Source organism: Myxocyprinus asiaticus, chromosome 14, assembly GCF_019703515.2.
Source record: "Myxocyprinus asiaticus isolate MX2 ecotype Aquarium Trade chromosome 14, UBuf_Myxa_2, whole genome shotgun sequence".
NCBI lineage: Eukaryota > Metazoa > Chordata > Actinopteri > Cypriniformes > Catostomidae > Myxocyprinus > Myxocyprinus asiaticus.
This window is the reverse complement of record NC_059357.1, coordinates 2,587,008-2,601,463: the sequence shown is the minus strand read 5'-3', so window position 1 is coordinate 2,601,463 and position 14,456 is coordinate 2,587,008. Positions and strand designations below refer to the sequence as shown.

The 14,456-nt window shown below is 39.8% G+C and overlaps 1 protein-coding gene across 3 annotated transcripts in view; it reads right to left on the bottom strand.

The window, feature by feature from the left end:
- The window catches only part of LOC127452000 (RNA binding protein fox-1 homolog 3-like), a 270,610-nt gene that overhangs the window by 21,941 nt on the left and 234,213 nt on the right, over nucleotides 1-14,456 (bottom strand). For all 3 annotated transcript variants that reach the window (XM_051717118.1, XM_051717117.1, XM_051717119.1), the window contains 3 exons: nucleotides 11,067-11,199; nucleotides 7,614-7,653; nucleotides 2,412-2,470 (listed from right to left, as the gene is read on the bottom strand). In XM_051717118.1, coding sequence (XP_051573078.1) covers nucleotides 2,412-2,470; nucleotides 7,614-7,653; nucleotides 11,067-11,199 — 232 coding nt within the window. The remainder of the gene's footprint in view (nucleotides 1-2,411; nucleotides 2,471-7,613; nucleotides 7,654-11,066; nucleotides 11,200-14,456) is intronic.

Below are 14,456 nucleotides of genomic sequence, written 5' to 3'. Positions count from 1 at the left end.
GGTTCGAGGTTGAATGAAACAACACATGAAATTTCCTTTCATTTTTATATTATAATATTACTAATATTCCACGTGGTCCTTCTCCTTTACAGAGTGATGCAAATGAAGGTCTGTATGGAGCAGATAAGAAAACACAATCCCTCGGCTGCGAGCAACTCAACCAACCAAAGAGAGAAAAGAACATTTTAATGTTAAGATATATATGGTGTGTGTGTGTGTGTGCGCATATGCAGTGTCTGATAAAAGTATAACGTGAGATTTTAAACTGGACATTGAATGAGTTTTATTGTGCTGACTAGGATTAAATTGGCGAAGTGCTTTGAATCCACTTTTCAATTAAAAATATCTTTACTTCAGAAGCAAAGTTGTGCAAGATATTCAGACCTTTTTATTTTTTTTTTTTTTTAGAGATTACTTAATGTTGATGACAAGACATTTCGCACAATAATCTTTTCTTTAATTGTAAAGGCCTCTCTAAAATACCAGCCAGGTCTCATGACAAGTGACGATAATGGTACGAGATGGCGAAATTGTAAGAAATCGTACAACTTGTCTCGTATGATACATTATGATTTCACCATCTCGTATGAACTATTACAAGCTGTCATGAGAAACTGTTAAAAATACTGGGATAAATTCAAGATTCCTTAAACGTAGATACGTATTTCGCCATATCGTACAAATTATTGAGTTGTCATGTGACTATGCTGAAAAAATAGGGAAATAATAAGATAATTTGTACAAAGATGGCAAAATTGTAAGATATTGCAGAACTTGGCTTGTACGACATCTTACGATTTTGCCATTTCGTAACAAATTAATATAAGTTGTCATGAGACAATGTTGAAAATACAGGGAATAACATCGAGATTCCTGGTGACAATGTGCTATAATTCGTACGAGATGGTAAAATTGTAAGATATCGTACGTATTTTGTCATCTCATACTTTTGAGTTGTCATGAAACTATGTTGAATATACAGTAAGTAAAATTAGGATTCCTTGTGGCAACACGTAATAGTTCATACTAGATGGCAAAATCGTAAGATATCGTACAACTTGGTTCATACCATATCTTAAGATTTCACCATCTCACACAAATTTTTATAAGTTGTCATGAGACAATGTTGAAATAACAGTGAATAAAATCAATATTCCTGGTGACAACGTGTAACAATTTGTACGAGATGGCGAAATTGTACGATATTGTACGACTTGGCTCATGTGATATCTTTGTCAGAAGACCGTGTTGAAAATACAGCGAGTAAAATGGAGATTCCTAGTGACAACCCGTAACAATTTGTACAAGATGGCCAAATCGTTAAGATACTGTACGACTTGGCCGGTACGATGTCTTACGATTTCGCTATCTTGTACAAGTTATTCAAAGTTGTCATAACACTGTTAAAAATACAGGGAGTAAATTCTAGATTCCTGGTGAAAATGTATAATCATTTGTACGAGATGGCAAAATCGTAAGATATCGTACAACTTGGCTCGTACAATATCTTTCGATTTTGCCATATTGTATGAATTATCACGAGTTGTCATGAAACAATGTTGAAAATACAGTAAGATCGAGATTCCTGGTGATTGTAAGATATCGTACGACTTGGCCTTGCGAAATCGGTGACTGAACAGCAAAATGTTTAGAATCTGATTGTTGATCTAAAAACCTAAAGAGTACATACATAAACAGAATCAAACTCAGTTTGGGAATTTCAAATGATTCTTGCAAGGGGAAATTTTTTTCTTCTTCGTATTTATACAGTTTTGTGTCCGCCGGGCATCTTGCTGCTGCAGATTGGCGAGTGGGTAAGAGTCAATACATCTTTAAGCATTAATAAAACCAGAGGTGGAGGGCAGGTGCATGTTAAATGAGAGACACGGTCAATCCTTCACAGATTAAATAGGGAAGCAATCGGCACAAGACCTGACAGCTGCTCTGAGGGGCTTGGATGAATCAGAGGTCTCTTTCTTACAAACAAACAACCGTACCAGTAAACACTTGTTTAACTATTTATCGTTGTGTCTCTCAGTCCATCATTAATTCTCTGCTTCTCTCTCGGTCTGTCAGCCCTCTGGCCATTCATAAACACAGAGGAAAGAGAGATCTTGTGTGTTTGCTCCCGCTGAATGTGGTTACAATTCTGTGTTTCTCGCCAGGAGGAACATTTTATTGCTCAGATGTTGCTCATAAGACTTAATGGAGTTCTAAGTATCAACTTTGTCTCAGATGTTTCTCAACATTGATGACGGTTGTTCTCCTTCAGGACTCTAAAGAGACAAGACCTCGAACATAGTTGCTTTCCTGATCCAAATATGTCAGATTAGGCCCTTATATCGAAGTAGGTCTATGTTCTGGTTTAAGGTGTTTTTTGCTGTTGTTGTCACATAGTGCTGCATACATACCTGTCACTGTACGCTGTAGCCGTTGCAGGCTGAGTATATCTGTATGCTGCATAACCTCCCTGCAAACACACAACATCAAAAACATCAACACAAAACAGACAAACAACAAAAAGATTTGTCTCTCTCAACTACGTGGCCTAGTTTACTGTACATACATTAACTAGGCCACAAAGGACATGGAGACTTGGTTCCAAAACCTAGCGAGCTGACTTGCTGTCTACTGCCTACAAAGGCAGCCACCTTCTGAGGCAACATCCTAAGTGTAATGGAACCTCAAAAGTGACCAATTTGGAAGCCTCTACATAGGCAGCAAATTGCGCACAAATGTCGCAGCTCACGTGAAGAATCTTTAACAGAATACTCAATAGAGGCCACATACACACTGATACGTTTGAGGTTTTCTAACGTCACTGCTGTATCGTAAGTATGCAGTTATGGAAAGTGTTTGTGAAAGTTTTCGTTACAGAAAAACGCCGTTCTAGTGTGGATGAGAGGCATCATGCATGTTGCATAATTAATGCATTTTCAGACCAAATAATAAGAACAAAAATATTTGGTAAAATAGTACATTTTTAAGTAGATGGAAATATTCTACTTTTCAGAATTTAATATTTTATGCGAAACCTTCTTTATTCTTTATTACATTTGCTGTTTTGATTAACATTACTATTAGGGTTATTATCAAGTGGTTGTGGGTATCATGGTGGTTTCGATATTATTATGGTTGTTATTATTATCATCAGATGGCGCACATTTTGGTTGAGTTTTTTTTTATTTTAATGTATTGTCAGGGGCGTAGCAGTCATTTAGCTGTCAGTAGGTGGCTTGCACAGACCCAACACTTACAATGCAGTATTTATTAATATACAAGTATGATATAAGTATTATATTAATATATAATATTATATACTGTCATGATCCTGTTCTGTCTGTCCTTCAGTCCATGTCTGTTTTCTGTTTGTGGTGTGTTTGTGTAATTGGCTGTGTCTGTGTTTGTTTTAGCCATGTGCTTCCCTGACCCGCCTCCTCATTACCCTCATCACTCTCCCTCCTTTAGTCCTTTCCATGTTAATTGCCTTCACCTGTTCCTCATGTGCTTTGCCTCTATATATTGTGCCCTCTTCCCTCTTGTGTTTGCTAGATCATTTTGTAAATAGACAGTCTGTTTGTGATTGGTCCTAGTTATTATCTGTAGTCTTGTTTATGTTTTGATTTGTTGTCTCTCCCTCTTGACAGTTTTGTGTTGCCTGTTTTGTTTTCAGTTGTTTTAATAAGATGTATTTTATTTTTCACTCATTCCTGCATTTGGGTCTTCATTCCTGACACATTCCATGACAATATACTGTATTTGTAGTATTTTAAAGATTCAAGTATTGCAAATTAAATGCAGAATTTAGCAAAATTAGCTGCAAAAGTCAATTGCATCTTGTGGAGCTCTTGCACAAGCTGGTCCTGAATAATTATGCATGTGCATAATGAATTTTTTTTTCATTTTTTTTTTTTTTTCACTCTGTGCTTGTGCATTGTGGGATTTAAATTTATCCGTTAAAAATGCATGTCTACATATCTATTCACTTCACTTCAGTAAAATGCATAAGTGTTCTACGAACACAACAGATCGAGCTTGTCACAAAGGATTCGTGTGATGCCTTTCATTTTAGCAGGGGGGTGTTTTAGAAACCCTCCAGTTTGCCTCGGGAGCACGCCTGTGATACCTTCACATATGCTGTCTACATAGGCAGCTCAATAGGTTTGGAACAGGGCCATTCTTGCAATACGTATCCTTTTAATGTCTCTTGAGACTGAAGTGTGTTCTCTTTATTTGGTGTTTGTATCGTAATCGGGAGAGAGTTTGAGTCAGGGACATGTGAGGTGGTGTGCAGCTCATTTGTCTACAGGCAGATTGCTAATAACAGACATTAATCAGACCGTCAGAGAGAGAGAGAGAGAGATAGCAGCCTCTTTTGAAGTTTTTTGGCCCAGCAAACACCAAACACCCATGCACGGTCAGGACAAACCACTAGGGGGCACTCCATCACACACAAACACTGATAATGCCTCTTTTTGTCTCTAAGGCCCCCCACTGTCTGAGAAAGATATTTATATTATAAGATATATCTATTATAAGATATTTCCTTAAACTCTGTGATTCCAGAAATGTGTAGAAATGTATATTCTTCATAAAAAGCAAGCTGTTGAAGGGAGTTATTACATTTTTAGCATTTTCAGTAAGCTGAATTATATTAATTATATACAAATTATAATCTATCATATTTTAAATAATTTTAAGAGATCTTGAGGCCCCCCTGGAAGTGTGCTGAGGCCCCCTAGTGGGTCCCGACCCCCTGATTGAGAACCACTGCCCTATTGAAAGCAGTAAGGTGTGCATTGATAATGTTTGTGCCGCATATAAACTGGGTGCAAAACATTTTTGTGTATTAACTGTAGAAGGCATGTAACAGAATATGAGGGAGAGGAACGAGGTTTGGGGATCTTTGTAAATGATGCAGGAGTGCAGAAATGCATTCTGCTGCATTATTTAATGAGAGCTTTTCTCTTTTTGCACGCACTGCAAGACGCTTGAAGTATACGGATACTCGATCACTACGAAAAGTTTAAAATTAGACTGACCTGAATTTCCATCACTGGGAATAGTGAAAAAAATATTTTTCTTACTGAGTATTTTTGTCTGATCTTCTGGTAAAAATATAAAAACACCTTTAACAAAATTGGTGTGGTTTGTGCTTAAAACAAGAAAAACAAAACTATTTAACAATGGGGTTAGAAAAATAACCTTGTTTTCACTTTGTATCAAGATTTTTTTCTTACCCCATTGGCAAATTTTTTTGTTACATTTATCTGAAAACAAGACAAACTATCTTACAGTACGTCATTTTGCTTTTCGTGTATATTTATCTTGTTTTAAGAGTGTTTAGATATTTTTTTTCTCCCCAATTTGGAATGCCCAATTCCCAATGCGCTCTAAGTCCTCGTGGTGGTGTAGTGACTCGTCTCAATCCGGGTGGCGGAGGACGAATCTCATTTGCCTCTGTCCGTCAATCCGCGCATCTTATCACGTGGCTAGTTGAGCGTGTTACCGTAAAGACTTAGCGTGTGTGGAGGCTCACGCTATTCTCCGTGGCATCCACACACAACTCACCACACGCCCCACCGAGAGCGAGAACCACATTATAGCGACCATCAGGAGGCTATCCCATGTGACTCTACCCTCCCTAGCAACCAGGCCAACACCTGGCTGGTGTTTAGATATTTTTAATAGAAAACAAGACAAAAATACTCACAATTTTTTATTGATTGTTTGCCATGAACAAGAAAAATGTTGCTTTGTAATTGCTCAGGAGACTAAAAAAGTACCAACGTACCAACTTTGTCAACTTTTTGTCCCACAGTTTCTTAGGAGGATTAAAAAATAGACACAAATAAGTCAATTCTTGACATAAGGTAAGAGTATAGAGCTTTAAAATGAATATGGATAGTGTTGCTCAGATCATTTGGTCTTGGAAGAATGCAATAAAAATGAGGTTTGGAAGTGAAGCTAAATCACACATTTGATAAGGAAGGTGAATTACAGAAAGTGTGAAATCAGGTTAGAGGTTGAGCGGGGAATACTGAGGTCACGTGATCCCTTCCCTTTGTTCCCATGGGGACAGGAAGTGAGGAGGAGCAGCCGTGGTGAACTTCCTGTGGGACTGTGCTGATTGGAGCCCCCGCCTGTGAACGCACGGGGTAATAAATCAGACTGTCACCCCCTCTGCCCCAATACACAGCACACGCCTTTATCAGGCCACTGCGAGCGAGAGCAGGGGAGTGTGCTTTATTATCCTAAATATGGTAACAAACTATACAGCTGAGAGCAGAGAGAGGGATGAGTATACAGATGGATGGAGGAATGTGTTTTCTCTTCTCTGTCGGGTCACTCAGGATCCATGTGGTCATTATCAGGTCCTCACACCGCTGTCTCGGGCGAGAGATGGGCCACTGATGTGCCCTGCATGTGCACGTGTGTGTGTAAACAGCAGCACCAGAGGGAAGATTAATCCTTTTATCTGAACTGGCTTTGCCTTATCAGTGACTCACTGGTGGCCGAAAGAACACACAGCAACACGCTGATAGAGAGAAGAAACTGCTCAAATCCACTCTCTGACGATTTCTATTGAGGAACAGTCATGGGGAAACACTCTGCAGAAAACACTTTCACTCTGACACTCAAATACACACTACTGAATCAATCTGGGTCAGATGAACACTTGTTATCTGGGCGTCTGAGCTAACCTGGTGTATATCTGACCAAAACAACACTGCGTATCTGAAGAAAACACTCAGGGGAGAATTCACTAAATAGTTGCGAGAATTTTGCGCATGGTCAAACTAGTTTAAGTAGGCACAATCAGATCTGACATAGCATCTGGGATGGCTTAAAGGTAAGTAAATCATGAGAGTGCTAATTTCCTGTTGCAGTTAACATAGCGCTATTATCGCCTGAGGAAAGCAGGTGGAAACTACATTTTATAAAATAGATGTATGTGTACATTTTCTATCAATCATGACAGAAGTAGTTCATTAAATAATAATCCAATTATGGAGCAGAGTGTTATAACATGGCATATATCCAGATGCACTGTGAAGTCAAGCACCCTTTTTGCATGATTCAAGTATCTGGATCACAGTAATGATGCTGTATAGTGTGTAAGATCGCATCCTCCACTATACGGCACTCAGAACCAGCCCCTAAAATTGGGATTGCACTGTGTAAATTGCATTTAGCACAGATTTTGTGGGTGAGATCTGCATAATTCCTTTAGTCAATTTTCCACTCAGTATTTTACCAATACACCAACATTTAAACAAGCAGTAACTATTTATATTGCTTATTAAGTGGCGAAAGAGAGGCATCACATTTGGCATTGATTTGGGATTTCCTGTGTATTTGTGCGTGTTCCCTGCAGTGTGACATGGAGATAGCTTTGAGCATTTGCCAAACTGTGAGTTTGTGGTGACTGAGGGGATCTAGAATTCACTCGTCAGGTTTCTTGGCATTACGAAGGCATCAGTTAATTGAAGCAAAAAGAGGAGCAGAGAGATGGGACTGCAATTACACTCCACTCTCAATGGAATTACCTCCCTCTGATGGGATGATTTTGCCCACTACAATTTCAAACAACTAAACACAAAGTTACTCACATAGATCTCTGCACCATAGAATCCGTCCTGATACACCATTCTGTGTTAAAGAAAGAGAGATGAATAGAGAAGAGACAATGAATATGTTTGATTATCACCCTGCAGAATTCAACAAGTACAAAGAGGATATTAGCATGCCAGATGCTTTATCTTCATGTCTACAGTCAAAACAGAGGAGGAGAAGGAATAGGGAAGGCATGAGGAGAAAGAGGAAAAGGAGGAAGTAAAGGAACAGAGAAGATACGAGGAGAAAAACATTTGGAAAAGAGGAAACATAAGGAAGAGGAGGAGGAGGAGTGAAAGAACAGAGAAGACACAAGGAAGAGAAAGAGGAAGCAAAGGAATAGAAAAGACATTAGGAGGAAGAGGATGAGAAGGAAGTAAAAGAATAAAGAAAACATGAGGAGGACGAAGAGGAGGAAGGAATATAGAATAATTTAGAAAGGAAGAGGGGGAGGAGAAGGTAAAGGAGCAGAGAAGACATGTGAATGAAAAGAAGAGGAAGTGAAGAAATAAGGATGACATGAGGAGGAGGAAGTAAAGGGATTGAGAAGACATGATAAAGAAGTGGAAGTAAAGAAAGAGGGAAGACATGAGGAGGAAGTAAAGGAACAGAGTCAACATGAGGAAGAGAAAGTGGAGGAAGTGAAGGAACAGAGAAGACAAGGGAAGAGGTGAAAGAGGAAGTAAAGGGATAGAAATGACATGAGGAGGAAAAAGAGTAGGAGGAGGAAATAAAGGAACAGGGAAGACATGAGGAGGAGAAAGATGAGGAAATAAAGGAAAAGAGAAGACATTAGGAGGAAGAGGATGAGGTGGAAGTAAAGGAACAGAGAAGAAATGTGAAGGAAAAGGAGGAAGAGGAAGTGAAGAAATAGAGGAGACATGAGGAGGAGGAAATGAAGGAATAGAGAAATCATGAGGAGGAAGAGGAGGAGGAAATAAAGGAACAGGGAAGACACGAGGAGGAGAAAGATGAGGAAGTAAAGGAATAGAGAAGAGGATGAGGAGGAAGGAACAGAGAAGACATGTGGAGGAAAAGGAGGGACTAAAAGAATAAAGAAGACATGAGGAGGAGGAAGGAATAGAGAAGACTTTAGAAAGTAAGAGGAGGTAGAGAAGGTAAAGGAACAAAAGTTATGTGGTGGAAAAGGAGGAAGATGAAGTGAAGAAATAGAGAAGTCATGAGGAGAAAGAAGAGGAGGAGAAAGTAAAGGGATAGAGAAGACATAAGGAGGAAGAGGATGAGGAGGAAGTAAAGGAACAGAGAAGACATGTGGAGGGAAAGAGGAAGAGGACGTGAATAAAGAGAGAAGACATTAGCAGAAGGATGAGGAGGATGAAGTAAAAGAATAAAGAAGACAGGGATGTAGAAAAGGAAATAAAGGAATAGAGAAGACACTAGGAGGAAGAGGAGGAGGAGAAAGTAAAGGAACAGAGAAGACATGAGGAGGATGAAGAAATAGAGAAGACATGAGGAGTAGTTATAGGAGGAGAAAGTAAAGGGATAGAGAAGACATGAAGAGGAAGAGGAGGAGAAGGAAGTACAGGAACAGGTAGGACATGAGGAGGAAAAGGAGGTAGAGGAATGAAGAAATAGAGAAAACATGAGGAGGAGGAAGAACATGGAAGAGAAGACATGAGGAGGAGGAGGAAGTGAAGGAACATGGAAGACATGAGGAGGAAAAAGAGGAGGAAGTGAAGGAATAAAGGAGGAAAAGGGAAAGAGGATGTGAAAAAACAAAGAAGACATGATGAGGAGGAAGTAATGGAACAGTGATGACATGAGGAAAAGGAGGAAGTAAAGGAACAGGGAAGACATGAGGAGGAAAAAGAGGAGGAAGTGAAGGAATAAAGGAGGAAAAGGAAAGAGGAAGTGAAAAACAAAGAAGACATGAGGAGGAGGAAGTAAAGGAACAGGGAAGACATAAGGAGGAAAAAGTGGATGAAGTGAAGGAATAAAGGAGGAAAAGGGTAAAGAGGAAGTGAAAAAACAAAGAAGACATGATGAGGAAGAAGTAAAGGAACAGAGATGACATGAGGAAGAGGAGGAAGTAAAGGAACAGGGAAGACATGAGGAGGAAAAAGAGGATGAAGTGAAGGAATAAAGGAGGAAAAGGGGAAAGGAAGTGAAAAAACAAAGAAGACATGATGAGGAAGAAGTAAAGGAACAGAGAAAACACGTGGAGGAAGTGGAGGAGAAGGAAGGGAAGGAATCGAGAAGACATGAGGAGGAAGAGGAAAAAAGAGGATGAAAAAGAGGAGGAAGTGAAGGAATAAAGGAGGAAAAAGGGAAAGAGGAAGTTAAAAAACAAAGAAGACATGAGGAGGAGGAAGTAGAGGAACAGAGATGACATTAGGAGGAGGAAGAGAAGAAAGTAAAGGAATAGAGAAAATGTGGAGGAAGTGGAGGAGAAGGGAAGGAATAGAGAAGACATTAGGAGGAGGAAGAAAAGAAAGTAAAGGAATAGAGAAAACGTGGAGGAGAAGGAAGGGAAGGAATAGAGAAGACATGAAGAGGAAGAGAAAAAAGAAAAGGAAAAAGAGTAGGAAGTGAAGGAATAAAGGAGGAAAAGGGGAAAGAGGAAGTGAAAAAACAAAGAAGACATGAGGAGGAGAAAGATGAGGAAGGAACAGAGATGACATGAGGAAGAGGAGGAAGTAAAGGAACAGGGAAGACATGAGGAGGAAAAAGAGGAGGAAGTGAAGGAATAAAGGAGGAAAAGGGGAAAGAAGAAGTGAAAAACAAAGAAGACATGAGGAGGAGAAAGTAAAGGAACAGGGAAGACATGAGGAGGACAAAGAGGAGGAAGTGAAGGAATAAAGGAGGAAAAGGGAAAAGAGGAAGTGAAAAAACAAAGAAGACACGAGGAAGTAAAGGAACAGAGATGACATTAGGAGGAGGAAGAAAAGAAAGTAAAGGAATAGAGAAAACATGTGGAGGAGAAGGAAGGGAAGGAATAGAGAAGACATGAGGAGGAAGAGGAAAAAAGAGGAGGAAAAAGAGGAGGAAGTGAAGAAATAAAGGAGGAAAAGGGGAAAGAGGAAGTGAAAAAACAAAGAAGACATGAGGAGGAGAAAGATGAGGAAGTAAAGGAACAGAGATGACATTAGGAGGAGGAAGAGAAGAAAGTAAAGGAATAGAGAAAATGTGGAGAAAGTGGAGAAGGAAGTGAAGGAATAGAGAACATGAGTAGGAAGAGGGGAAAAAAGAAGTGAAGAAATAGAGAAAACGTAAGGAGAAGGAAGAGGAGGAAGTAAAAGAATAAGGACATGAAGAGGAAAAGGAGGAAGTGAATGAGCAGAGAAAACATGAGGAGGAAGAGGAGGAAGTGAAGAAATAGATATGACATCAGGAGTAGAAGATGAGGAAGTATAAGGAATATAGAAAACATGAGGAGGAGGACAAAGAAGACTCCTTAGAGAGACACATTTTCTAAAGAGATGACTCACGCTCCATAGGCTGGGATGGGTGGGGGGGGAGGGGCCGTACGGAAGGTGTTATAAACAGCACGACCTCTGCCTCTGAGGTGAGCCCCTCTGTACGCCACCGTCGCACCTGCTGCGGGGTATGGGAAACCTGTCACTGCAGAGACAAAGATAAAACATTAGTGTATCAGGCCTTAGTTAGTTCAACCTCACATTGTTGTTTTTTAATAATCCCACAATAAATTTGGATTTCATAACACCCCCTTTTGGTTCTTCTCTATATCTGTGCAGGCATCTGTACGCATCCTGTGGCGTTTGATATATGTAAATTTAAACTCATAACGAGCAGGCGATAGGCTACGCTGCTTCAATAAAAACACATTAATCAAACCAGCAGACATGCAGGGGCATAAAAAGACAGGAAAGCCTCAAAAAGCATAAATATGATTCAGGAGGCAATTCTGAGAGAAAGATCTAAAATTGTGAGGTCAGGCAGCAGGAATACAGCCAGTCTTTACACTCATAATAAGCTACTGTGTTTTCACCTCGTTTCAACACTTCCTGTTGGAATTTGCGAGAGTGAGAGTGAGCAATCTTCACATGGGGGATTAGAAGGAGATTAATCAAATCAACGGCAAGTGCTTAATTACCTCCTTAATGTGCAGAGCAACAATGAGAGAGCTTATATACACTCATTAAGACACTTAAGACAAGATCTGACCACTGTTAACACAGTTGGAGTGACTCTTTAATCACATTCCATTATCGCATTGCATTTTCTCAATTAGCTGAATAACTAGTAATGCGCTGAAATGAAAATTCTGATGACTTCCGACTTCAGCTGAAGCATTTACAACCAAAAAACAAACACACTCAGAGCTCACAGTAGGTCTGTCTTTAAAGGTTTATTAGATATCGTAAAAAATGTATTCGACTATGGAGGAAATATGTATGATTTTTACTTCCAGAACCAGACTGTTGCACTCTATTGTGGTTGTATTGTAGCTGTCCATGGTGCTGAAACGATCCTCTGCTGTGATGAGTGTTAATATTCTTTAATAAGACTAATGTTAGCTGTTGTCTGTTTCTTCACTTGTCAGAGTCATTTGAAAAGATATTTAGCATATACAGTTCCATCAACAATGCCAAAACAAAAACTGATAATGAAAATGTGAATAAAGGAGAGGAGAGCCGGGCGGATGCTCTCTGAGCACATTACATCAGACTCATCACTAGAGGCTCATGGGAAGGTTTGAGTTGCAAACAACAAAGACGAGTGAACAATCTGGCGCCACAAAGACTTCCATCAGCACACATACACACCTTCCAATACCCCTCACACTGACACACCAGCAAACACAACAAATTTTGATAATTATTCCCAAACTTTGGTTTCTAATGATGTGAGAAAAGGAATGCTTTGTCTGTTTTCTGTAAGTAGGTGATGTCTGAAAGTGGAATGGCGGCCGACTGCAGAACATATGCTGACATTTAGTCCTGATAAACAGTAACACGGCATCTGGCAAATCAGCAGTCTGTGGTGGCGACGAGGGAACACCCCCCAGATGACCTACGAGCTGATCTGAGAGGACGCCTGTGTGAGTGTGTTATTTAAAGTGTTTGAGTGTTATGGGCAGAGAGGAAGCTCTTACGATGAGACTGGCCGTGATCTCCCTTCGGATGAAAGAGTAGCAGCTGCTCTCATCAGAACGCAGTGGCTTCATATAACACACAGTAATAAACCTTGCAAGAAACCCCCTCAAGTGTGAGTCTCAGCGCTCTATTACGCTCACAGCAGCCGGCGGTATTCTTCACTCAATCTCTGAGATTCTGTTAGCTGCGTGAAAGTTAATCTGCTGCTCTCAGAGAATCCATCAAACCCACAGCAGACTTCACAAACTGATCACTGCGGCTGTACACTTCTCTCATCACACACACACACACACACACACACACACACACACACACACACACACACACACACACACACGTTGGTGCAGCTATCATTATGAGGACTCTCCATAGACATAATGATTTTTATACTGTATGAACTATAGATTCTATCCTCTAACCCTAACCCTACCCCTAAACCTAACCCTCACAAAAAACTTTCCGCATTTTTACATTTTCAATAAAACATCATTTAGTATGTTTTTTAAGCGATTTGAATTATGGGGACACTAGAAATGTCCTCATAAACCACATTTATAGCATAATACCCTTGTAATTACCAGTTTGTAACTTAAAAAAAGTCCTCGTAAACCACTTAAATCTGCTCACACGCACACATGTACACACACTTTCTATCTATCTATCTATCTATCTATCTATCTATCTATCTATCTATCTATCTATCTATCTTCCCCTCCCTTCCTCCATCCATCCATCCAACCATGTACCTATCTATCTCTACATCTTTCCATCTATCCACCCATCTTTTCATCCATCCATCAATCCATCCCTCCCTCCCTCCCTCCCTCCCTCCGTCCGTCCATCCGTCTATCTATCCATCCATCCATCTATCTATCTATCTATCTTGATTGTTCATTACTTCTCTGATGTTATGTTGTTCGGTTTCAGGTAACCATCCTCAGATATGTTTTGGTGAATTAATATGTCAGTGTCGCTTGCTAGCGTTAGTGCTCAGCAGAGCCATATGTAATTTCATTTTTCACTGATTTCACTTTTACAGTCATTGACACTCGAGGGAAAATCAGAATTAACTGGAACTCATTTACCCAAACAGAGGTCACACAAAATGAACTAAAGCCAATTACTGAATTCCTAATTTACACAACAGGAAATGTGATCTATGACTGCTGAGCTGAGAGCTAACTAGCAGCACTAATGATACGGCCACCATCTGACTCTAATAAATTAACACACAGGTTATGATGTGTTCAATAGGGTGCATTTTATTGGTAATGGGAACCAACAGGGAATCAAGTCCTGCTAATAATATGTTAGCATGAGTAGTTTTATTGAAGTGGCGGTGGTGAACTCATGGTTAAGGATGGCTAACACAGCAGTTTCAGGTTTAGTTCCATGAAGTGGAAAATTACTGACATCAGCATTGCGTCTTTGATTGAAAACACCCTGAACATTTATTACCGGTGTTTTCTAAAGCAAGCATCAGTCTTAATACACAGTTGCTCAAACTCATAGTGTTAGCGTGTCCTAACCATACGCGATGCGATAAGATCCCAGTAACAAGCAATTTGTCCAGGTGTATCTGTCTGCGTCCTGCAAGATGACAAGAAACACCCACTACACGATAATGGTGAAACTGAACATTTCTTTGTTCTTTTTTCCTCCAGATAGCTCACAAGCTAACTGGTTAACCTATTAGCCTAACATTTTCTTCTACTCTTTATTTGCATCACGTTCCTTCTCACTGTCGCCACCTAGTGATAA